At 42.3% G+C, this 25,642-nt stretch overlaps 2 protein-coding genes across 3 annotated transcripts in view; both read left to right on the top strand.

Annotated features, from left to right (window-relative positions):
* Positions 1 to 3,694, top strand: part of celf3a (cugbp, Elav-like family member 3a) — a gene marked incomplete at its 3' end in the record, with an annotated part of 28,823 nt that extends 25,129 nt beyond the window's left edge. The window contains 8 exon segments of the mRNA XM_080485491.1: positions 396 to 540; positions 1,556 to 1,705; positions 1,938 to 1,997; positions 2,593 to 2,697; positions 3,326 to 3,375; positions 3,377 to 3,433; positions 3,435 to 3,477; positions 3,567 to 3,694. Coding sequence (XP_080341617.1) covers positions 396 to 540; positions 1,556 to 1,705; positions 1,938 to 1,997; positions 2,593 to 2,697; positions 3,326 to 3,375; positions 3,377 to 3,433; positions 3,435 to 3,477; positions 3,567 to 3,694 — 738 coding nt within the window.
* A 5,785-nt stretch (positions 3,695 to 9,479) lies between these two features.
* cers2a (ceramide synthase 2a) lies at positions 9,480 to 22,535 on the top strand. Of its 2 annotated transcripts, none has more exons than XM_080484230.1 (11): positions 9,480 to 9,924; positions 14,935 to 15,117; positions 15,239 to 15,356; positions 16,330 to 16,448; positions 17,274 to 17,331; positions 17,545 to 17,595; positions 18,528 to 18,620; positions 19,307 to 19,435; positions 19,734 to 19,840; positions 20,663 to 20,816; positions 20,916 to 22,535. In XM_080484230.1, exons 2-11 carry the CDS (start codon positions 14,945 to 14,947, stop codon positions 21,060 to 21,062), a joined length of 1,149 nt encoding a protein of 382 aa, XP_080340356.1. In that variant the 5' UTR covers positions 9,480 to 9,924; positions 14,935 to 14,944; the 3' UTR covers positions 21,063 to 22,535. The 2 variants fall into 2 exon arrangements, with proteins under 2 accessions (XP_080340356.1, XP_080340357.1); XM_080484231.1 differs by lacking the exon at positions 9,480 to 9,924 and adding an exon at positions 10,059 to 10,210.
* The last annotated feature ends 3,107 nt before the right edge of the window (positions 22,536 to 25,642 follow it).

The raw sequence follows: 25,642 nt of genomic DNA, 5'->3' as shown, positions 1-25,642 counted from the left end.
AGACTGATAGATCGGCCATAATTGCTGAATGCGACCGTCGTGAAGCGGCTGCCCTGTTTTGCCACAAGAGAGGCGGCCGTTAAGGACGGCCGTGTCGTGTTGCAGTGCTCAGATGTCCCCTTTATATTGAGTGCCATCCTAACTGCATTAAAATACATTTTAATGACTGTATCTCGTCGTTAGCTGGTCAATAATGAAAATCTGGACCAAGTGAGGCAGCGGCAGTCGCCAGAAATCGCCAACTGAATGTTTCTCAGTTTGTTTCCATATTCCAAAGTTTGTTTTGGGTCTCTGCACTTTTCAAGCATGAGATTATGCTCAGGGGACGCACACTGAGAGCGGTAAACATCAAACATCCTCCCCTCCACCTCCTCGTCTGTTCCCTTTCCCTGCAGTTGATGCAGCAGCAGGCCTTGGTGGCGCAGTCGGCCTACCTCTCTCCCGTTGCCACGGTGGCGGCCGTTCAGATGCAGCAGCTCGCCGCCCTCAACCCCAGCAGCATCATTGCCACACCGATTGCATCCATCACCCCGTCCTCAGGTAATGAGAGGCAGAGATGTCTGGCCCAGGCCGGCCTTGATTAGATTTCTGTTTGAAATATGAGGATGGATACACAAAGAGAGGCGCGCCCAAGAGGACCAAATTACAAACATCTATTTTGTTGGGTTTTTTTATTTTATTTTTGTGTTGCTTTCTCTGGCTTTATGATGACATGAGCCATGAGCTAAAAGGAGCAGAAAAAGGTAGTTGAGTTAGAGCACCATGTACCAAGTTAAAAACTCTTTCAAATGAATTTCTTTTTTTTAATTTGGTATTAAAATAATTTGTTTTAAATGTTATTTTACTTATTAAAATCCTGTGTTTTTACTCTGGACATACTGATCAGAACCTTTATAAGAGTCCTTTAGTACCATGCACCAGAATAACCCAAAAGTGTTCTTTTTTTTTCGTGTCCTTGTATCCGTATTATATCAAAGCTGATGGTGCAGAGAGCTGGAGCCGATCCCAGATCACTATGGAGAAAAGGCAGAGTACACAAGGACACACTGCGCGTCCATCACAGGGAAAACACAGAGCCATCACAGACAATTCACCAATTATTCCAACAATCTTTGAATTGATTAAAGAGTACCTCAAGAATACCCATGAACGTGGAGGCAGAACATGCAAACAATGGACATAAACCCATATGTTTCTCTTCTATAACAATTCCAAGAACTTTTATGAAAACTGTGACCATGTAAACCTGGAGCCCACTGTGCTATAGTGTATAATCTCACCTCACAGCCAGAATATTGCCGGGTTTTCTCTTGGTGCTCTGGTTTCCTCCCACAGTCTTTGAGGTCTCAAAATTGGCTGTCGGTGTGAGTTTGAGTGTATGTGATTGTTTCTGTATGTTTGCCCTGATGACTTGTCCAGGATGTACCCTGATGTACCCACTACCCAGCTGGGATTAGCTCTAGAATCTTCTATTGAAATGGGCTATAGTAGAGCCAATGATGGAAACAAGCTTTAAATAAAAAGGCTCTGTATTTTTCCTTCAAAATGTCTGCAGGTACCAGCACTCCACCCTCCATTGCAGCCACACCCGTTCCCTCCCTGCCTCCACCCATCGCTGTGAACAGTTACCCCTCCGTGCCAGCGCCCCCCAACGGGCAGTCAGCCACAGAGGCCCTGTACACCAACGGAGTTCATGCCTACCAAGGTACAGACGTCCTAATAAAATCATGACTGTGTGTTGCTGTCATATAATATCCTCCCACAGATTCACGGGCTTCCTGCTTTCATGCGCAACAGAGAGGGCCTAATTGAGAGGAAATGAAATGTAACCGAAGCACTAAATGTTATTTGGAGCATGATGATGTGCCCCAAATAGCATTTAGGGTTCTTCTCTCATGCTTTAAGCAGCTGGTAACCATGTGTTTGCTGTGTCACAGCTCAAAGTCCCGTCTTGGACCCCCTGCAGCAAGCTTATACAGGCATGCAGCACTATACAGGTGAGCCTCGGCGCTTTGGAGCTTCGCTGTTTCCTGCTTTTGTCAATGACACAACCGCGATAAACTATGGATTTTCTTTTATCTGCAATTTAAATATGAATTCCATTAAGGTGTGCTGTTGCTGTCAGCATTTGATGGAGAAAGGGAAAATGTAGAAAATTCGCATATATTTCAAATGTGCATCCAAACAATCCGTGAACGCTCAGATTGTTTCACCTCCAGTTCCCAGAAATGAATTCTCCCGCTGCGCGGCTGCAAATGTAAAACATTTTATGTGACATAATAAAAACCCGGTTACATTACCTTTGCACTCCTCCAACTACTCATTACTGCGTGCGTGAAGTATAAAATTTGCATCTGAAGTCAAAATATGCACATACATTTCAGACCGTAAATAACCTTTAAAAGTATAGAGTGTACTCATCACGAATTATATGTTGAACATCTCAGCAGATCTTTGCGTGTGGGGGGGGGGGGGGGGGGGGGGGGGGGCAGCTCTGTCAATTATTGTTCACAGAAAGAGATTAATCTGCAGTTTTCTGCCTGCCTGCCTGCACTCTGCTCACCTGTTCCTCCTCCTCCTCCTCTTCATCAGCCACCTACCCTGCTGCCTACAGCCTGGTGGGACAGCCGTTCCCCCACCAGCCCACACTGGTGGCCCAGCAGCCTCAGCAGCCTCAGCAGCTGCAGCAAAGAGAAGGTAAGCAATAACCGTCCTGCGCCAAGGTGGAACAGTCGCTGTCGTACTACAATTTACACCCTTTGACCGGTCTCATATTTCCTGTCCTTTCTGTGTAGTAAATAATTTCTGTATGGTGTGGAAATGTTGTGGGACGGATACCTACAAGTGTGAAGATAGGATCAGAAGATATTTACTTCACTGCTGAGCAGCCTGTTCAATGTTTTTATTAATTACATATGGAAAATTCTCTCTCGCTCCATAGTCAAAATGAGCGAGATCGTGGTTTACTCAAAATAAACACAAAAACAATGTTTTCATCGATCAGATTATTCTTTCAGCTTTTGTCAACATTTTTATGTAATGAAGTTAAAATAATATTCAGCTGCTTGTCCTGTTTTACAGGATGGTTTTCCAATCATTTTGGTTTTTTTTCTTGAACAAGAAGGTATTAGTATGTATTATTACAACAATTACAGCCACACACACACACACACACACACATGCACGTACACTTTTATTTAAAGAGAGCTGCACACATCCACTAACTTTTGTTGCTTTTTTTCCAAGTGTTTTTTTTTCCATTACAGCCGTTCCTGAATCTCTCACCTCTCTTCTTGTTTTGTCTCGGGTGTTTCTGTGCGAGCAGGTCCTGAGGGCTGCAACATCTTCATCTACCACCTGCCACAGGAGTTCACCCGACTCGGAGATCCTGCAGATGTTCCTGCCCTTCGGGAACGTCATCTCTGCAAAGGTCTAAGGTCTTTGTTGACCGGGCCACCAACCAGAGCAAATGCTTTGGTGAGTCGAGTCTTTTCCTCATCATGTTTTTTTTTTTTTGCTGCTACATTTTGAATGTTGTTTTTTGTTGTTTTTTTTTTCCTCCTCAGGGTTTGTGAGCTTTGACAACCCATCCAGCGCCCAGACTGCCATCCAGGCCATGAACGGCTTCCAGATCGGCATGAAGAGACTGAAGGTGCAGCTGAAGAGGCCCAAGGATGCGAACCGGCCGTACTGAGGGAGGTGAGTGACTGTTTATCGACGTGTTTGAGGAGATGGGCAAGGACCGGGAGGGGATTGACTGACAGCGGGAAATTTGTGCGAGAGTTAAGGAGACAGACTGAATGTAATTGAGGGCTGAGTATGTAAATGGATACCTCTCATGTGGAACTGAAAAAGTCAATAAGTCTACAGTAGATTAACTTTAATGAGGTGGAACCACTAAAAATGCCATCAATTTTAAATACATTACAAGGATCAGAAGATAGCTTTGTGTTGTAACAGTGGTTCCGTCTTTCTTTTGTTCAGCATGCAGGGACACGTTGATTGAGAAGCGGCTCTTTGCTCAGTTCAAATGTTCTGTCTAACGTCTAACCAGTGTTCTGTCGCAGGGTTGAGAGCCCCAACTTCTGTCCGTCATTAATTTTTTTGTTTAATTTTTTTATTTATTGTTTTTGTGCTGTGCCATATGCCATTTTTCCTGAAAAAAACATCAAACCACTCTCAAGACTGTCCCGTCCATACATAAATCGTGGGAGACGTGCGTCGCTATGGCGCAGCCGCTAAAACCTCCCCCCTTCCTTCTCACAGCGTTGTAAGTGAATTGGCCTGTGTTGGTTGCTGTGGCGATATTGCCTGTGATGGTTGCCATTAGCAGTTTTTATTTTGGGCCGTTGCCTTGATTCACCATGCTCTCCTGCATGGCGGGTTACTGTGGCGACCATGAACTGTGTTTGGTGCGTTGTGAGTTTCCTCTTTATCATTTCGTCCTGGTTTAATCCTGCAAACACTGATCAATAATTGTCACTTTACCTCAGCGTCTGTAAGTAATTGATTATCATGACATGGTAGCTTTTTTCTTCTTTTTTTTTTTTTTTAAGATTCCGCGCTCAAAATTAAATGACACATTTGTCCATCAAAATATGGATAAATAAATTTTCAAAAAAAAATTCTTTAAAACTTTTTCAGTTTTGATCAGTTTTCCTTTTGGTTGTCTGTCATGATCATCATTCTTACATATTCCCTCTGTTTAGTTGGTTGGTGTGGTAGTTTTTCGGTGAGTGCGGGGTTTTTGTTTGGGTGTAACTCAATTCCAAGTGACTTTGTGCCTGAACTTTGTTTGGTTTCTTGTGAGACTGGAGACGTACTGAACGTTCCCCCTGCTGTATATACACCGACCAGCCATAACATCATGTCCACTGGCAGGTGAAGTGAATTACACTGGTTACGTCTTGCCTGGGTTCCCTCTGGGTGGGATTGATCAGATGGTGCATGAATGTTTTTGTCCTAAAATTGTTAGAAGCAGAAAACAAAAAAAAGTGAGGACGCTTAAGTAGATTTGAGAAAAAAAACTAAACAAATTGTGATGAATAGACGACCGAGTCAGAGCCTCTTCGAAGCTGCAGCTCTTGTGAGCGTACCTGCAATAGTCGAAGAAAGAAAAAGCCAACAACCTGTGACGGGATCAAGGTGGCCAAGCTTTAACGATCTAGTTCGAGAGTGAAGGCTCGCCCAAGTGGTCCGAGCACCAACAATTGACACATGAGCTTCAGGACCAGAGAGAAATGGAAGGAGGTGACTTAATCTAATGAGTCACATCGCCATGAAACATATCCCAGCAGAATGCATTATGAGGAGAAGGCGAGGTGGGAGAGGTCGGCTGATCCTTTGGATAATATTCTGCTTGGGAGATCTCCTGATAGTCGTCAAGGAGAGGTAATGAGTCAGACTTCTGGAGGCCTCGCCTCGCAACATCCGAGACTTAAAGGATCAAGACATGTCGACAGGTCGGGAACGTCGCACTACTAGGAAAGTGGTCATAATGTTATTGCCGATCGGTGTATGGTCGACAACTTTGTGTCTGTGTGTGAGTGACCGTACGTGTGTTTGGTCGTGCGGTATTGCGGAGGTGCGTACATTTTGTCTTTGTATGATTGTCTTGTGTCGGGTTGACGTGACAACAGGTTAGTGTGTGAGAGTGTGCGTGTGCGCGTGTCTGTGTGTGTGTGTGTGTGTGTGTGTGCTGTACGAAACTGAGGCACTAACCTTACTCGAGAAGGTTTTGGGTAAAGCTGTTTGGTTCCTGTGACACGTGCTGCTGGCTGAGGAACTGCATTCCTCTGTAGGAATTCTGGGACCCCAAAATCATAGGGAGACAATGCTCGTAAATATTCATAATACTTAATAATGTAACGCTTAGCCTTTAATTTATGATCGAAAAACAGCAAGGAATTCATCATGTGCCTCGCACGCAGGGCATCTGCGGGTTGTTAATACGTTGGAATTAAGCAAGTAATCATGCCTTAAAAGTGTGAAATTGTTTCTAATGAAATTAACTTATTTACTTTTGATATAAATAGATGTTTAAAATGGTGTGTAATCCTGAATAAATATACGCACACGACCCAGCTTTCAGTAGATACAGTTACACCACTGCAAATAATACTTAGCTCTGATAAATAGACGCATTTTGATTTTGCTTTTTACACCGTTCAACTTACATTCTTCCCTTTGATTATGTTTAAATCTCCATGTAGTTTATTACAACCCTGGAGCTAAAAGACGTCTCAACATCTTTAGAACAGCTGCTTGTCCAATATTAAAATATATCAAAGTGAACAGCTTCAAATGTAGGTATGTGATACATAATGTTTCTGAAACTGCTAAAACTGGCATAAACAACCTCTCAGAAGGTTCATTCATGCAGATGTATTGTTTGCACCATCGCAGATGAACTACTCAGTGGACGAGTAGAAATCTGAAATATAATTTCCCCGTTGCAACTGCAGGTTGGTGGTGGAAAACACGTTTTGAACATCAGCCTAACAGATGTGAATTCATCTCCAACTGCTCTCCAGAATTTGGAGCGTCCCCCCCCTCTCCCCCCTCCCCCCCCCCCCCCCCCCCCCCCCCCCCCCCCCCACCACCACCACCAGAATTCCTACTGTGCATGTTCTGAATTAATTTGCCTGCCAAAAGAGGTGACAAACTATTTTCGAAGGACACTTGCAGCAGTATGATTGTCACTGTTACAGTTGCATGGACACTAGTTGATTACTGAGACTCCCCCTTGAGGCATCAGTACAAGCAGTGTGTATTGCAGACACCACTTCACCTCCAAAGTCTTTGTTTATGTGGCAAATGTTTGAAATCTGTTTTATAATACCCTGTGCTCTTCCTGTCTCTCTCTTTCTCTCTCTCTCTCTCTCTCTATTTCCTTCTTTCCCTCCAGGAGAACCTAAGAGTTCAATCAAGAATACCACTTGGGATGTCCCAGCCTTTTTTGGTTGTTTGACCAACCGTATAGCACAGGAGCAACACTTCACAAACAGCAGTAACCACATACGTACGCGCTTACAAGAACAACAACGACAGCAGTAATCTCAGCAGCTACAAACGCAACGACTGAATCAGCCATTCTCAGAAGTGCTCCAGAGTTCCTTATCATTCCACAGCTGGATCCATTTATTTTATGTACATACTCTATTGTTGGAAACAAGATATACATGTTAAAAAAAAAAAAAAAAACAACAACAAAAAAACGCATATCACTGATGTTATTCTACTGAACAGGGTTCTACTGTATAGTGTGATTTGTGGTCTATGGCGTTAACAGAGGGCCTGCCTCAGCAGTTGAAGGCAAAAGAAAATACTATTCTGTATGATTACCATTGGTAATATTGTTATGTAGAGTTAGTTTTATTATTTATACAAAATAAGAAGAAAAAAAACACGGGGTGATTACACTGAAAGAGGAGTCCATTCCCTCTCTCTGTACATACCTTGGTTCTGAAAATGAAGGACTTAAAAACTTTGTGAGTCGAGATTCTCTGCTGCCACTACTTTTGAAAAATTAAAGCGGAAGGAAGGGCTGGGAATTTTTCTATCTTGGTTTTTTACGTTTAATTTATTTGGTAATAAATTTGATGGTGGGGACGATGTGACAATTTCTTTTTTATTTTAAGTGAAGAAGAAAAAAAAAAACAACCCACAAGAGGATTCCTGCGGTCTTTAAGACAATGGACACACTTATTATAGAGTTTTTAAATTACATAAATGTACCTATGGAAGTTAAAAAAACAAACAAAAAAAAAAAACATGTTTCTTTATTTATTCTCTACAATCGCTGTTTTAAAACATATGTCTTTAAAAGAAAATAAAGTACAATTTAGAAAAATGTCCCTGTGTTAATTTTCTGCTGTCATCCACCAAGTACTACAACATTTCCAGGTTTTGAACAAACAAAAAGAAGTAACAGAATATAAGAGCACTGATGAGTCATTGTGGGGTGTCTGCTGCTCTCTACAGGCCCAAACAAGTACTGAAGAAGGTGGAAAACAGGAGTCAAGGTTTGGTTGTTATTGAATATAGACTGAGGAAATACATGTAATAAAGTCTGCGGATATGTTCTACAATGGTAAGAGGATAAGTGTTATTGGTATGTCAGGTACATTGACAAAACTGTCAACTTGTTGAGCAACTTTCGGAGGGGTGATCGCTCAAACTGAAACCTTTAAGCGGGGCTTGCAGAAGAAGCAGGAAGAAGCTGAGGAGGAGTGTGTAACCACAGCCGGGGTATGCACCGTGTCAGTCTGCCTGCCGCTGCTCTTTGGGTTTGGCCTGATGAGTCTTAACATGTCAAACCTTCTTTGGCATGCCTGGAGGTATGAGGTGTGATTAATGCCACAGACACAAGACCCAGAAGATTCTGCTAAAAAAAAAGAAAAGAAAAAAAGCTGCTGATATGAGTGCAGACTGTTGAGACAAATAAATGCATAAATAAATGAACTGCTCAAGAGACAGAGACTGAGACTAAGCTGTGATATTTTCCAGGATGTGACAGTGGTGGGCACTGAGCGGCCCGGTGGGAGAGCTGAATAAGGTAAAGCCTCCCTGTCTTGCTTTTAAAGGGTTTTCAATTGTGCAATGTGAGTTTTACAAGAATAAGAATATAAAAATATATGTATATGTTTAGGTTTTTCCCCAATATTAAGCAAAACCAAGAGTATAACACAAACAAATCATCCACCAGAGTCTTGTGTCTTATGTGGCCCATTGCACCGTCTAAGAAAAATCACGTTGAGTGTGATTTTTCAGATTAAAATGACTGTTGTGACTTTATCCAGTGTGGGTTGCACTGTTGTGACAAGATAAGAAGATATCATTCAAATCCTCTGGTGAAAATCACACCTGGAGGAACTAACCCAAACAGACTCCAGAAAGAAGGGGATGTTTATCATTTAACTTGATTTATTAAAAACACCTTCAACAGTTCATGTTAACAAAACATTTACTCTCTTTTTCAGCAGCTGCTAAGATAAGCTAACTTGTTGACCTTGTCCGAGAGGAGAGCTGACCGCTTCATATTTAGAGCGTTGCCTGCAGCTGTGAGCAGAATCCTAGACTAATGTTTCCTTTTGCGATGATGTGGTATTTTAAGTTGGGACTGCTTTGGTGAAAAGAAAACCTCTTCCTGCAGAGTGTGCATAAAGGTTTTTGTCTGTCTTGGGTTGCTGTATTCGAACTTCTCACAATTCATTAAAGTCATAATTGCATTAAAATGATTCATCAGATTAATCACGAGGATGGATTAATCTGCATTAGTGCGTCAATATAACGTTTGATTTGATTCTATATTAAAAGGGGGGGGGGGGGTTAAAAAGGGGGTTTGATGCCCTGATCTGTTTCAAAAAAAGAAAAAAGAAAAGGCACCTCCCCCCCTTCCTCCTCCTCCTCCTCCTCTGTGGCACTAACCACTCCTCATACAAAGTTTCGGCTCGCGTCACTTTAAATATCCTCCCCCTTCATCCTGCTGCTGACACACAACCATGAAAACCAAAGCACCATCCGACAAACTGACAAACCGCTAACTGCCGGCCACAGGATACTTTCATTTGACGGAAAAGTTACTTAACTACTTTTTCTACCCTCATCCTTTAAATCACGACCCTCGGGCGAGAGTTTGGAGGAAGAAACAAAAGTGCGACATAGTTTTTTTTTTTTTTTTTTTGCTTTTTTTTTTCCCCTTCAATTTTCCGGGCGAGAATGAGGCGAAGCTGAGATTGAGAAGAAACCAAGAGGAAGGCGGACCTGGAGCTCACTGAAGAAGTTTGAGCGTCTTCTAATGGAGAGAACCACATGAAACCTCCACCGGAGCTGCAACAGGAACCACGAGACGAGCAGCAGCGGTTTGCAGCAGTTTTCAGCTTTCGGCGGACTTTTACCTGCAGAGTGAGGAAGACCGCGGAGGTAAGCGCACCGTTACACACAGCGATGATGAAGATGACAACGATCATCGCGACAGATCGTAACCCCCCCCCTCTAAGTCAACCATCTCCTCCTCCCCCCCCCCCTCCTGGCGCACACCTTGAGCTGCTATTTTTAGACAGAAACGCGAGAGAGTCCCTCCCCGGAGGATTTCTGTGAAGTTTTTTTTTTTCAGCCATCAAACTTGTGACAGTCTTCACAGCGGAGCTGTGACGAGCCAACGAAGCTTTTACAGCCTCCGATGAAATACAGAAGTGGTTTTCTGGAGGTAAACGGCCATTTCCACCGCAATTAACGTCTTTGGCGTAAAAACTTTTGGAGACGTCACCAAACAGAGGCGCCCTCGGCTTCTTCTTTTTTTTCTTCTTTTTTTCGTTTACACACCGTGTTTTAAGGAAGTGGGCCTTAGTGTTTGAGTTACAGTTAAGTGTTCGGTGACTTATTGCGAGCTCAGGCTGACTGTCTGTTCCGCTATGTCCGGGAGACTCCCCGCTTCTTGCGCCATGCGCGCGCCCTCTCAGCCACTCCCTGCACGGGTTTACGCAAACGGCGCAGACCGAGCGTGTCAGGCAGAATGCAGAAAGAATCCATTGTCACTGCACGAAACAACGAAGCTGGTAATTAGTTGGGATCATGAAGAGACGCTTAAACAACGTTCAAACCAAAAAACCTGCGATGAATACATAAACCTTCAAGTATTTCAGCTTTTAATGAGCAAGTGGTCATGTTTGGTGTCTTGAACATTTCTTTTAAGTGTTCTTACTATAATAGTTACTTCACACATTGTGTCTTTGGATAATAATGCTTCATCTTGACCCATTTAAACTAGAAATGGAGAAATATGTGTGACGTTAGTCAGGTGTCCTCTCCTCATAAAGTCTTTAACTTATGCGCTAAATTCAAGGTGGTATTTTCATGTGTGTGTTTTCTAAATGTATTTTACACCACATATACACAAACAGCTCTAAGAGTATTTATAGGGGGGGGGTAGGTAAAATATGCATTTATTATTAATAACCTATTAAATTTATTCAAAACATTTAAATACCATTATTTATATCCATGTACTCCAAGTATTGGATTCTCAAGTTGGCAAACTAACCAGTGAGTTCCCGTATTTCAAGTTCTGTGAATCCAACAATCCTCTATCCTGTGTAAACAATGCGAGATGATTAAACACAACGGAACTCGGTGTGATTACCAACTTAAATAAACAGGCTGACTAAACTCTGACCAAAGTTAAAACGTTGCGCTGAAGCCGCACTCCAAGGCCTTACTGCTGCCGTCCAACTCACAGGGGTGACATTGCTTGAATTTGACATAGTGCATCTTCAAACATCGTTTTCAGTTTGTTTGGAGGTTTTTGCTCCTCTGTAATGAGATGGTAGTAGAGATCCTGTAGTAGCAGGACAATTTAGCAAGAAATGAAGTGTAAAGGAAGAAACAGGAGAGGTTCTAATGAGTCGTCAATATGGTGACCGAGATGAAACGTGTTGCAGAACAACCGCGCTGCTGCCAAACAGACACCGGAGCTGTGTGGCGCAAACATTTCGATATAAGTTAAAACTCAAATTATATTTGCGCTTTTGCTAAATTCCGAAAGTGTGTTTAAAGCCTGTGAAAACTGGAAGGAGAAAACAACAACAACAACAACAACCCATGCATGCACAGGGAGAACATGCAAATTCCCCACAGAGAAGATCTCCAGCCCACCAGGAGGCAAATTCCTCCTCTGTAAATACCCTGCCCTCAGGTGATTTGCAGTCTGTGCAGCGTACGACACGCCTCAGTCTCCGGCTTCATCCACTAGAACTCTTAGAACGCTCCCTGAAAGAGGGAATTCCTTTGTTTTTGTTCAGAGTTCAGCGAAGTGGTCATGAGTGGGATCCCACTTCAGCGTGTCCTCAGATGATCTGTAAAGAGTCTGGGAGGAAAAACTCTGATCTATTTTTATTTTAGTATTTTTGTGGAATTTAGATTACACGTACACACACACACACACACACACACACACACACACACACACACGCACACAGACACACCTTTCAACATCAGACTGTGGATGTGTGTGTCACCTAATATCTTTAACCTGTACCAAACCGATTATCTTACATCCGCACATGCAGGTTTACAGTTTCCCGACTCAACGAGCAGCTTTTCACACAGCCATCTTTCATTTTGACTGGAAGCTGTAATAAATCCATTACATTTATGATTATAAAGTTTGAGTTCTCTGTGAGAGACTCTTTTTTTTTTTTTTTTTTTTAACAGTTTTAGCAGGTGTACTGAGGTCAGAACGATTCAGCAAGCTTTGTGAGGCTCAGAGAGACAGGAAATAACTATCAGAAAGACTTTGCTTACTGTAGTTCTGCGCATGCACCCGCTCTGCCTTGAAAATCAAATCTGTAAAGCTCCTAGTTAATGTGACTCTCCATTATGTGCCTTCATGGTCGTGTGTACTGATCATGTGAACAACGCTGAAGCAATAGAACACGCTATAAACTTCATTTCACATTTAACCTGAACTGTTTACTTCCATATTCAATCGGCGTCTTCTTCTTCCTGCTCTTTCACAGGTGCCCGCTTTCAATTTCTTGCCGCGTCAGCGTTAACCAGTGTAGATCGGTGAAGGAGGAACCAGCAGGACGGATAAAAACGTTCCCATTGTGGGTTTTTCTTTATTCGCGTCATGTGAACTGGTCCTGCAGCTCCATCGTGTCTTAGTGACATTTATCCCAAGAACACTTTGTTCTCAGAGCAGCTTTTCTGGAGCTTCCTTAAGTTTCTAAAAGTAGAAATGAAGGCAGAGTTGTAGCGATCAAGCTCAGGAAGCATCCGGCGCAGATACCAGCCGTTTCTCCAATAAAAGCCCTGGCGCTGCTGCCGTCACTCACCGGCCTCATATAAACCTTCAACACTGGAATTTTTACTGCGTCTCATCCGCGCTCACTTTGCCTCCACCTGCGCGTAATCTTGACAGTTACGGAGGGAATCTTCTCCTGCAGTTTAGCCGCATGCAGACTTTAGAGTTTCCACATGAAAAGCGAGGCGTGCAACTGAGAGTTTGCGCAGCCTCAGGGTTGGTTTCCAGTTCTCCCTGTTGGACCGAAAATCCCTCTGCATGTTCAACCAAATCCCATAATTCTCTCCAGGACCGAGAGCAAACCTGCACTCATTAACATATTTTTACTACAATCCAGCGGGAGCCTGGATTTCTGCTCTCTGTTTGAGGCTTTTTAAAAGGCCTATAACCTTATCGTGCAGTCAGCTGAGAGACACTGAAAGACGAGTGGGGTTAAGACTTTTTTTTTTTTTTGGGTTTGTTTTTCAAGAGCGCTGACAAATAAGAGGCGGCAGGCTTACCCAGATCCACACACTGATTAACTTTCATAGACAGGATGATTTATATTTAACTGCTGTACTTTCCGTGTGAGTTTAACCGCCTTTAAAGTTACAGCTGAGTTCAGTGTGACACAAGCGTCCTGCGCAAGTTGCTGCGCTTTGCACGGGGGACTTACGACGGGTGAAAGTCCACACGCTGAGCCGCTTTCAATCATTTGCATTAGAACTGTGATTGCGAACTTCAGAAGCAAAGGTGCAGCAGCTGGTTCAATAGTCGGCCTCTGGCCTCGTGGTAAAGTCCAGGTTTTGTCACCACACAGGCTTTTTTTCTATATCTTCTGTTCCTGCTGCAGGTCCTCTAATAATTAATTTGTTTTTTTATATTTATATAGCGCTTGCCATAACACCTAAGTAAACTTGGGGAGAGAAGAGAACATAATTAATGAATTATAGTGATGATACTGTGATATGCAGAAACAACATGCAAACTCGATGTGGAAAGCCATTTTAGTAGTCCAGAATATCCCAAGTCTTCCTGATTAACAGGTTATGTGCAAACGCTGTGTTAATTGGGCAATTTCCTTTGGCCAGTTCTACTTCACTGTGTGTTATGAATGATTGAGGAGTTATTGATTTATATTCATTCATCATTTCTACTAAGCTGAAGCAGAATAATCATTTTCCCTCTTTGAAGTAATATTAATATCCATATGAGGCCTTGATGTCAGACTTTCACAAACACTCAACAATGGAAACTGTGTCTTTGTGTTGTTGTTTTTTTTCAGTGGGACTTTCTTGCATTGTGTGCAGCTTAACAATACTCCTTTTTTAGGGTCCGAGCCTGAGCAGAGCTGGGCGAGAACCCACTGGAATGCAAGAGATTATTATTGTTGATGTCTAAGAAATGTGATAGACATCTACAACACATTGAGCTACACACACACACACACACACACACACACACACACACACACACACACACACACACACACACACACACACACACACACACACACACACACACACACACACACACACACACACACACACACACACACACACAAAACATGCTGCCCTGAACACGTCCATATGTTAAGCCTAAGCTTCTTTCAAACCTTCACCATATTAAACAATTTAACTTTTAAAACATTCAACTTTTTCAACTTTTTTGTTTTAAACCTCTTGAAATTTCTTATCTTTTAAACTTTTTAGAATAATTTTTTACATTGAGTTGGATGGGAAAACCCTTCCACTTACTATCAAACTCCTTCGACTTTGAACCACAACAGGTTCACTGTACTTCCAGCTTGAGACGTCCTTTGACTTATAAAAAGTTGCCACATCTGAAGCCCATCACATTCAGGTGACGTTCTCAGTCCTACAAGTAGCGAGGGCCTTTCCAACGCTGCTTGCAGCTACAATTCATTATATTCCTTTGTGTGGACGCAGGAAGTGAGCAAATGCGGCGCCGATCACAGATGCTTGGTGTGATAAATAACTTTAAATTATTCATTTTTGGTTTCCTCTCGGGTTGCTGTCATGGATCTCCTAGACGAAAGGAAGATCTGAATAAAGATGGCCAAGCAGACAAAAATCTTCTTTTTAATAGCTGTTCTAATTTCCTTTTCCGATATCTCCGTGTCCTCGCAGTGCTTTCAGGATGTTGACTCGGCTGAGGGAACAGATTTGGGCGGACTGGATTTGGTTTCCTGAAGGCCACGGCTGGGCCGACTTGACCGACCACGATGGCAAAGTCTTCCCTAAAATTCAGGACCTCTGGGCGATTATACCCATCGCTCTCTGCTTCCTGGTCATCAGGCAGATATTTGAGCGGTGAGTCACCGTGTCATGTCGCCATGTTCCTCTCCGCTCGCCAGGTTTGCATGTTTCATCTGCCTGGTTTAAAAATGTTTAAGCAACATTTTCCCGGCCGGTGTGCTTTCCCTCTTTTCAGGACGGTAGCGCTTCCTCTGGCCTCTCTGATGGGCATCCACGACAAACAGCGTGTCCATGCGCCTACAAATCCCGCCCTGGAGTCTTATTTCTGCAGAACATCGAAACATCCCGCGCAGGTAATCCAGCCACATGCATCAGTGACTCGTATCCATTGAAAATGGATTTGATTACCGCTCACAATCACAATGGTTAGAGATTTGGGGCCCTCCTGATTGTTCACAGCTCATGATGCAAGTGTGTTTGGGCGTGTCCCAATCTACTGTTACAGTCCTGGGAAGTCACGTTCTGACCTCAATGTGGATATGTTACTGAGGAATTGTACTTCATCTCTTCTATGTGCATGGGATGATAATTCTATTGTCTTTAAAACTGGTGCATTAGTTATACGGAGGGAGGTTTTATTCGCAGTCGAAATAAAGTCTTTGTTGCAGTTGAAACTGATGGACTGATACTGAAGGTGGCCACTGTGTGACGGAATCTGTGACTGTGTTAAAACTTGCCTGGTTAAAGTAAAGAAAAGTACATTTTATCTTCTCTTCGTGTCTCTAAAGGTTCAGAAACGGAAACATTGCTGCAAAAATGCAATTTGTTCTGCTAAATCTACTGGATTTATAAGATTTTATGGATTCACTGTTTTTCCACGACGGCTTAAACTTTCCATACACGACAGGTCTTCAATATTACTGTGTGTTTCTCATATTATGAGTGACACACTGGTGGATTAGTCTGAGACTGGATGGTTGCACTGAGGAAGTCCTGTGAGCCTTTGTAATCATGGTATATTTGCACAAAGTACTTTGCACTTTCTGGTAGTTTTTGAATCATGTCACAATCACAAATGGTTTTAGGGGTTGTACTTTTAAGAAGTGCAGGTCCGGTCCCAGTCCTCAGTCCAGGAGCAGAATAAGCAGAAACAACAACTCTTCATTGTTTTAGAGAAATATTTTCTACATTTAAACAACCAGCAGACACGCGGTGCCACTTTCCATCAGCTGCTGCATAGAGTCTTCTACTGTCTGGGGTGTATCTGATCTCCACCCTGACACCTGAGCCATCACCACTGTCCTGCTTTTGTCGTTTCACTGTCAGAGCTCCATAGCAAGTTTAAGTCAAGAGACGGGCTGCTCCATGCGACAAGTCCAGAGGTGGTTCAGGCGGCGGAGAAACCAGGACCGGCCAAGCAAGCTGAAGAAGTTCAAAGAAGCGAGGTGGGTCCATGTCGTTAGGCGCTCAGTTTGTTCTCTCATCTCATTCTTGAAATTGTTGGTCCTGCTATAAGATGATTTTATGCAGTCACGGCAGTAAGAGTCTCTGAAGCTGTTTTCATAACGACTTCTCCGTTGTACCTTTCGTACGTGAAAGAAGTTTCTTGGCTCTCGGACCAATATTCAACCAGTCAGGCTCTGTTTGCTTGTAACACATTAAAGATTTTAATTTTGAAAAGCAGCTTGGGTCAAATCTCATAGTACGTGCGTAAAACATACAACATGTTGGATTCCCGGAAAACACTCACTGAACAGCTTTTCTGGTAGAACAATAACAGACGTTTAGTGAGTTGCTACTACAGATCATTAAAGATATAATTATGTATTTCTTAACTGTTTAGTGGTTCGCTTATGACTGATTTTTTTATCATCACTGGCTTTGCTTTCAACCAAGACACACCCTTTAAATGAGAACTGACATTGTTCAAAAGCTGCTTTGAGACAGGCTAAAGATATGAGAGGACACAAAGTGAAGCTGTCAAAGTTACTTTTATACACAGTGTAATCTCGCACTTGTAAATGAAGCTATAAGTGAATATTTAATTTCTTGGGGAAGTTGAAGTCGGAGTGTTTGACACCCAGTGCACGGGTTGATCATCTCAGGTCGTTCTGATATGAACACAGCTTGAACCTGCCATGTTGCAATGTTTGCGATAATTGAACCAGAATGTAATATTTGTGCTCCGGTTTGATGGTCTGACAGTGTTTCTGCTGTGCGAGTCTTGATGGAATCTGTTTTTCTAAGGTTATTGTGCACTCTTCTTACAGTTGGAGATTTACCTTTTACCTTCTTGCTTTCTTCGGTGGCCTGGCCGTCCTCATAGATGTGAGTAACTCCTTTAAATCTGTTTTGTGTTTTTACATGAAAAACGCACATTATTTTATTGACAATTTGTGTATGTTTTGCACATATTATCTTGGATTCTGTGACTCTCATTATGATAATATTGTTCGGAAGAAGTGTGGAATTGACCCATTATGGCCTCTTGATCTCCAATCCGGTGTTAATTATTTGTGTGTCATGACCTTTTCCCTCCAGAAACCGTGGTTCTACGAAATGAAGCTGATGTGGGAAGACTTTCCAAAAATGGTAACCACATTAAATACACACTGTGGCTGTGTCTTATCGTGTCACAATGCCTGTTTAAATATTTAATATAAAAGGGATTCATGTTGGGAAAGTGAGATTATGCTCGGTTTCTTCATGCCGGCGTCATTTGGGGCCCTAAAGGCAAACATAGCGGTGTACACCGGCACCAACAGCAGATCCTCGGAAGAGCCAAATCTGCTTAAATACCGATGAAATCAAGTTTTTAAACCATCCTAAGTAACTACTGCCAAGGTTCGGCCTTAGAGGCGTTCAGAATATCGGGTTTCTGTGATATTTAGCAAATGTGGCGTTGTGTACAAGGACAGATCTGAACATCAGTCTTCTTTTTTTTTTTAATAAAGCTCAGAGCTTATTAAATCCAGAAAAGGCCACTTATATGCTTTTGTCAAATCAACTCTTATCTCACTATTCTGTCACCTCTGTTGGATTTACCTCCCACATCACAAATATCCCCAAGCTACCAAAAAGCAAAGAAAAAGCCCTCGTATGAATGTTATTCCATCGGCCCCTTAGGAATTCTGCATTCACAGATAAGATTCACCAGCGTGTCCTCTTGTAACACAAGCTTCTTAGTCCCGTCAAAAACGCACAATCTTATTGAAAACCTGCCAGGTACGGAAAGAAACTGGAGCAGAGGCGCTCTCATTACTCATTGTTTGACTCATCGACAGACATAAAATCCAAATCGGACATCTTCGTCAAAAGACGCTTCAGTTATCAAATATTAAGAGTTTTGTTTTTCTTTTGTCTCGGTTATGATATGTAGTATGATGTTTTTTGAGCTATTATAGATGGGAAGCAGATTATAGACTGTGTTGAAAGTACCAAAGTAGTTTGAAAGATTTCACTCTGCAAACAGTTTTCAGTTGTGTTTGTTATATTTGCTCTTGTTGTTTGCCTCTGCCCCACAGCCGCTGCTGCCGTCACAGTACTGGTACTACATGATCGAGCTGGGCTTCTACATCTCGCTGCTTTTCAGTGTAGCGTCGGACATCAAGCGAAAGGTAAGGCACGGTGTGAGCTCTCCAAGCACACTGACCCCCCCCCCCCCCCCCCCCCCCCCCCCAGCAGCCTTCCATCAAGACAGACTGCTCACTGCATAAACTAAATGAGAACGCTCAAAGCCCCTTGGTAATATATTTTGAGGTTCAGGTATTGATTTTCCCATTAGGTCGTGACTTTATGTATTTCATTTGAGTGGAGCCGTCGGCGCGGAGGACGCCATTAAAGCGGATGTCGAGCTCCTCCGGTTCCTCCGCCCGCCTCTCTGTGTGTGGTGAAGTTAAAGTGCCTCTCCAGTTCAGGAGGGAGCGGAGCTCTGTGGGGAAATCATGTTGCGGAGAGGCAGATGGATCATTTTATCCGCTGGTCTGAGTGTTGTTGTCAAACCAGTCTGCAGAATTCTCGGCCCGTCCTTGTGCACGTTTTATCACCGATTTGTGGAAATAATTTCTGAACGCAAAACAACAGATTCCCTAAATACTGATGATCAGTATTGTGACTTTCGAATGAGTTTCTTCTATTTACCCTTTTGAGTATTATAAGGTTTTCCTAGTGGTTGAACTATTTAAAAAAAAAAACAATTTGTGCCGTGTAATCTTTGTGCGTGATGTTAATCATTTGTTAAAAACCCGCTAGAAGCAGGTGCCAATTGGTAAGGTTGTTTCGTCATCTCTGTTTGCCTCTGCAGGATTTCAAAGAACAGATTGTTCATCATGTGGCAACGATATTCCTCATCGGTTTTTCCTGGCTTGTCAACTACATCCGCGCAGGGACTTTGATCATGTTGGTGCACGATGCCTCCGACTATCTGATGGAGGTATGACAGCCGGCCAACATGTAGGGGGGAGGGGGGGTTAAAATGATCTTTTTTTTCTACACTATAAAAAGTTGTGAAGTTACTTTATTGATCATAGGAAGTCGTTTAAAGGATCTGCAGTGAATATTAGTACGACTCCTTTATGCCTTCCAAAGTATTTAGATCTTCTCAGCGGCTTCATGTCAGAGGTTAAGAGCTCCGGACTTCACAGAGTTCACTTTCTGCCCTCTGCAGGAGAGGCCATTAAAAACAAGCTGTGCTCTCGTTTTTTTTTTTTTTTTTTTTTTTCCACTTCCAGGCGGCCAAAATGTTCAACTACGCCGGCTGGAGGAAAACCTGCAACTTCATCTTCACTGTGTTCGCCGCGGTTTTCATCTTCACGCGCCTCTTCATCCTCCCCTTCTAGTAAAACTCGTCCTCCATTTCTGTTACTTCTGCTTGACACAAACACTTTAGCAACCAAACAGGTTTATACTTGATTAGTTTTTGTTTTTTTAATCTTTTGCATGAAAATTTAAAAAAAAAAAAAAGTGATCAATCTTTTGGCTAAGGTTAAAAACGTGATCATCAAAATCCAGAAACATGTTGGGTGCGATTCCAAAGATTTTTTCTCCATTCAATAATTCATAACTAATTAAAAGTATGAGAATGTGTAAACACCTTATGTATTCGTACGAAAAGTAGTAATTAAAGTCAGTATTTCGTGGGGGGAGAAAACAAAAAAGATGTATTATTGTGTAACGGTGGTGCAGTGGTTAGTATTTTCTCCTCAGTGATTCTCGGTCTGTGCTGAGTCTACATATTTATATTCCTGCCACTGCAATGTATCTCCACTTCAGGGGGAAAAAAAACAACCTAAATGTAAAAATGGAGTGAGAGTGACGTCCCTTTGATGTTCAAAACAAACCAATTCATTCATCAAGAGGATCCAGATGCCAGTGGAAGTAGGAAGCGGCAATAAAATGTCCTCGTCTCTGGAAGTTAGCGGCGATCAGTTTAAATAAGCAATCTGGTGGCGTCTCGGTCTGTTTGCTCGCCTGCAGGAATCCACTGATCAATATTTTAGTTTGACAGAGACGTTCTAAATCTGCTGGAAAAACTTTCAGATCTCTCGCTGCGAACACAACAGAGCCTTTGTGTGCCCCTCCGGCCTCTCGGGGCTGTGGAGGCTGATTGTAGGTGGCTCTGACTGGATTCTCTGTTCTGCCCTTTGTCCTCTTTGTCCAGCATCATACACACGACGTTGGTGTACCCGCAGACTTTGTACCGCCCCTTCCTCGGCTTCTACTTCTTCAATGGGCTGATGCTCGTGCTGCAGTGCCTGCACATCTTCTGGTCCCTGCTTATTTTGCGCATGGTCGTCAAATTCCTGCCAGGCAATGTAAGAATTACAAATATTTCAGTTTTTTTTTCCATTTAGTTTGTTTCCCCGTGTTGCACAGCAGTTGCATGAATATTGTGTCCTGCCTTCGCCCGACAGGATATTGTGGAAGATGAGCGCAGCGATAAAGACGAGACCGAGTCGGAGGATGAAGCCGAGGCTCACGGGGATGGAGAAAAGCTCAAAAACGGCCACGTGCAGAACGGCCACGCTCTCCTCAATAACAACCACAGTAAGGCGGACTGATTAGAGACGAGGCGGCGCGAGGAGGGAGGATGAGGCCTCACCTGGAAGCCAAAGAACGTGAGCGGGCTTGTTGAAAGGGGAAACACACGTACACCCGCATATCCACACACTGATGTCATACCCCCCCCCCCCCTTCCCTATGATTGCCCAGAAAGTAGTCCAGTGTGGACGATTCCACCTCTCGGTGGATTACGCTAAACAAATAAAGAAGCGGAAGGCCTCACAGGAGAACCTCGATGATCTGCTTGGTTCCTAAGCAGCAGAGTGGGTTCCTCGACTCTGTTCGTCCTTCCTCTTCAATCGCATTCTTTAGCCATTTGCCAAGATTCCCTGCTGAAGACCAAGTTGCCAAACCTGCCTGCTCGTAACTTTGGTTGTGTTTTTTTTTTTTTTTTTGGTTTCTTTCTTTCTTTTACATTACTGGAAGTGTTTTCAGGAAGTTCTGCAATGAGGACAGGGTATTTCCCCATCCCCGCAGTCACCTAAACTTCTACCCGCCCTTAAAAAAAAAAATAAAAAAAGAGCGAGAGAGATTTTGCTGTTCTGACTAACCACACTGAAGTCCGTAACGTTGCGATGAGCACTCGTGTGAAGATGACTTTCTGTGGACTGTGACCAGATTCAAGTCTGCTCACTCCTAATAAAGAATATTTCAGAGTATTACAGCTGCCCTTCTGTGACCTGACGCTGGTTGCGGCGACGTCATCTCCCGTGAGGTTTGAAACTAAATAATTGTCTATAAATAATAATTTTAACAGGCTGAAAGAAAGTTCTAAAAGCGTTTTGTTTGTTGGGAAAAGATTGTTTTAAATGTTTGTTTTCTTTATGCTCTATCTTTTAGTTGTATATGATTTTATTTTGTTTTCCTTCCCAGCCTGTGGTTTAAAATTTGGGAGCAATTTATTTGAGTGTAAACCCAAATCAACCAGTAATTGTTTATTGATTCTTCATGGGCTGAAAGTGTCAATAGCATTTCATTCAGTGTTGTTTTCTCCCTCCATCCAAAGATGCACTTTATGGTTTCTTCGATGGATCCGCATACAAACCTGGAAAACGGGCTCCGTAATGCTCGAACTTCAATGTGACTTTATTTTGGAGTATGCTTTCAATTTTGTTTTATTTATTTCCACCATTATTATTATTTTAGCCCCAAGATCTCGCAGTTCTGGTTTGGTTCAAGAAGAAACGTCATTGTGAAGAGGTACAAATGAAACACCAAAGTTTGGTTTACATTTTCTATTGCCTTGTCATTTGCAAAGTGCCTTCGTTATTTCAAGTGTTTGTTCAAAGGAAAAGAAAGAAAAATAACTCCCTTTATCGCTGTTTGTGTCGTCTTTGTGTCCGAACACTTCTCTTACTCTCCTGAAAGCCTCTGGACCAATCGCCTGCAGGAGGAGCTTTTTATTCTGCGTTCTGCTTGAAATGTAAAGTCCTAATGATGATGATGATGATAAAGAAAACTGTGGATCACTATTCTTTGTATTTCTGCTTTTAATTTGAATCCAAACTTGGATTTATTTTTTTTAGGGGAGTTTAAATGAGGAGACGCCCATTAAAAGTTTTCGGACGTTTTCATAGACTCGCTCTTCAAATAAGTAACTTTCAAGTTCTCAGCAGGGGCGAGTTGTGAAATCTTTCTGAAGAAACCGGAATTATTTGGTCATACAAAGAGTAGAAAAGATCCACTTTTACATGAATTACATATTTGCCTCATCAGCGACACGCAGTTCTATTATGATAATAAACCTAGTTGTGGCGGGATCGTCGTGACAATGCAGCTCAAAGTGCTTTTCAAAACAAAATACATCAAGTATTTGCAGATAGCAAAACAGTGTTTTTTTTAAAATTGCTTGTTAAAAGTGTGGCTTAGTTTGTTTTCTTTTGTTTTTGATGAATTGCATCATTTCCCTGTCAATCTTACATTTACAGTGATTGAGTGGTCAGGATGGTCAAAGATGGACATTTTATTCCATTATTAAGTTTTGATCTATTAAAACAGGACACATAATATAGAGATAACCATGTATTGTGTTTAAAATTATTAACCCCTTCCTCTCCTTATTTTTTTGTTTTTATTTTTTTTATAAATCTAACCATCCAGACTGATTTGCTCGGGGAGGTGTGAGGTTAAACTTCCCTCTTTTTTTGTGTATCCCCACTTAATTATTTTTCATATGGAGGGATTAAATTTCTCTTACCTAAATAACAATTAAAGCCAGTTCACCAGCAGGCCAGATTAAAACATGCGCACATTGTTTGGAAAAAAAAAATGGAACATCCAATAAAAACATTAAAAAGCTGCTGAATCATGACTGGAATTCACCTCATTAACTCTAAAATGAAGCTGCTCATACTTTACTTCATGTTTTTTCAGAGTGCTGGACTTCCTGTATTTTGAACAAAAAGCCTGCTTGAAGCTTTTACTGGAAAACACTCCACAACCGCTGAACCTGTTAGATTTCTGGTTTTGCACTCAGGCCTGTTTTATACAATGAATTTTGAAGATGAGTACAGTTTTGTCATTTGGAATATGTTAAATATCTTCTATGGCGGGGGGAAAAAAAACCCCAAACATGATACATGCTGAGATCGGGAGGCGTTTGGAAATGGAATGGATGAAGTCTGGCACGAGTGCCACCCATCTGTCAGCGCTTCCGCTGGTGTTGAGTAGACCCGAAGGCACCGTGTCGCTATTACGATATCAGATGGCACAGTGTAGTGGTGACATACAGGCTGGCACAACTGTGGGCTGATCTTTGTTGCCAACGCAAACGCAAAAGCATCTGCAACCCTGATGCTTCAGGTATAGGGGGAAAAAAACAACAACTTGAAAAAGAAGTATTTTCTTCTCAGCTCTGCTTCAGTGAAACCGCTTCTTCATGGTGCTTTCTTGCCCTCCTGCTCCCCCGCAGCCCTACAGTATTTTGGCGGCAGCCTAAAAGGCCTCCTTGGCTAATTGCATATGGAGTGGGATCACTTTACCTCCATGCCCTGGACCTCAGCCTCCACACTCTTCTTGTCACTGGCAACCACACTGTACCAATCTCCATTTTAAAGCGGCAGGGTCAATTTCCACCCTGCTGCAGCATCTGGCTCTGCAGTTTAATTGCTAATGCGTCTCCTGTTTCTCCGGCTCTGGACGCCTGGGCTTTCCTCTCCACGACCCCCATCTGTGTCCAGTCTTACTCCTCAAATCTTTTCCTTTCCTTCCAGGTTACGCTTTCTTTCCTCTCCCGTGCTGCATTCACAAGCCTCGTGAAATGAACGAGCCGGGCATCGCCTCCGGTGCCCAGGTTGTGGTGGTGTTAAGTCTAATAGGTGACAGCAATGAAGGCCCTCCTGACAGGAGGACAAAAGCAGTGGGGTGTTTGATTCACTTGTGAACTGTGTAGACCGTTATTCAATTCCTGCTTAAGTATTAATAAAGGCTTTACGCGCCAGGGGGAGGTCGCAAGGCGCAAGTGCATGCTTGTGTACCTTGCATGCGTATGCATGTGTCTTTGAGTGCATGAGCTAATTCGGGGCTGCTCATTTTTCCTGGGATGATTGTGTTAGTGGAGGACAGTTAAGACTTTGGAAACTTATGTAACGTGAGTATAACAGGAAGCTCAGTGGGGGAAAGGAGACAGATGCTATGAAAGCTTTTCAAAGGTTCCTGCAGGTGGAGGAGAGGCTCCCGAGGTTCTGGTCACAATAGAGGAGGAGTGGTGAGTTTCAATCTATATCTTTTGAATTAGTCAGTTACAACGAATATCTATTGGGTTTGAATGCATAATCCAACATGTTAAGCAACATGTTTAAAGAGCTTAATCATCCGTTTATTGAAAGCTGCAAGATTTTTATTTGCTTTTTGTTCAGTTCTCCTGTGAAGAAAAGCAACACAAAAGGCCTATTTGGTAATAGTTATAAAGTTTAAAACCTATATAATTCTTTACTGCGACTAAAATCCATTGCAACAGAATGAAGCCTTATTTTTGTGTCCAAATCTAATTTTTTATTTATACTAATATTTGTCAAGCAGCTTTTGTTCATTAGCAACAACTGGGTGTTTAACTAAAACAGTTTGTTTACTCCACATTACCTACTTTACTTTTGATTTTCACATCTACTACTTTTCTAGATCTGTGGAAGCTGCTGATAATCTCATTTATTACTAAAGTCCAATCTTTGACAACTTTGAAATTAATTGCATGGCATCAAAAATTGTTCAAGGGAATAAAATTCAATGTTTTAAAGCAGCGATTAGTCATATTATTGTGACATTTACCTACATTTTCAAGAGATTTTGCTAACTAAATGGAAATTTGAATTGATGTATAGTAACAATATATCCTAAATACTTGGAATTATATTTAACAGTTCTTAAACTATAAATATATAAGATATTGTTCTCATAATTACCTCTTCTCTGTGCATTACAATCTTTTTACAACCCTGTTTTCTTTTTCTCATTCTTTGTTTTTATGATTCTCATTAATATCGTCTCAGGTGCACAGGGCACTTCCTTATGCAATGCTGCTGCACTAATAAAGAGAAGAAACATCCTCAGAAGGATCAGCAGACACCAGTGCCCACATGGA

The sequence above is a fragment of the Lipophrys pholis genome (genome assembly GCF_963383615.2).
Source record: "Lipophrys pholis genome assembly, chromosome: 17".
NCBI classification, from domain to species: Eukaryota; Metazoa; Chordata; class Actinopteri; order Blenniiformes; family Blenniidae; genus Lipophrys; species Lipophrys pholis.
This window is presented reverse-complemented; position numbering and strand designations above follow the sequence as displayed.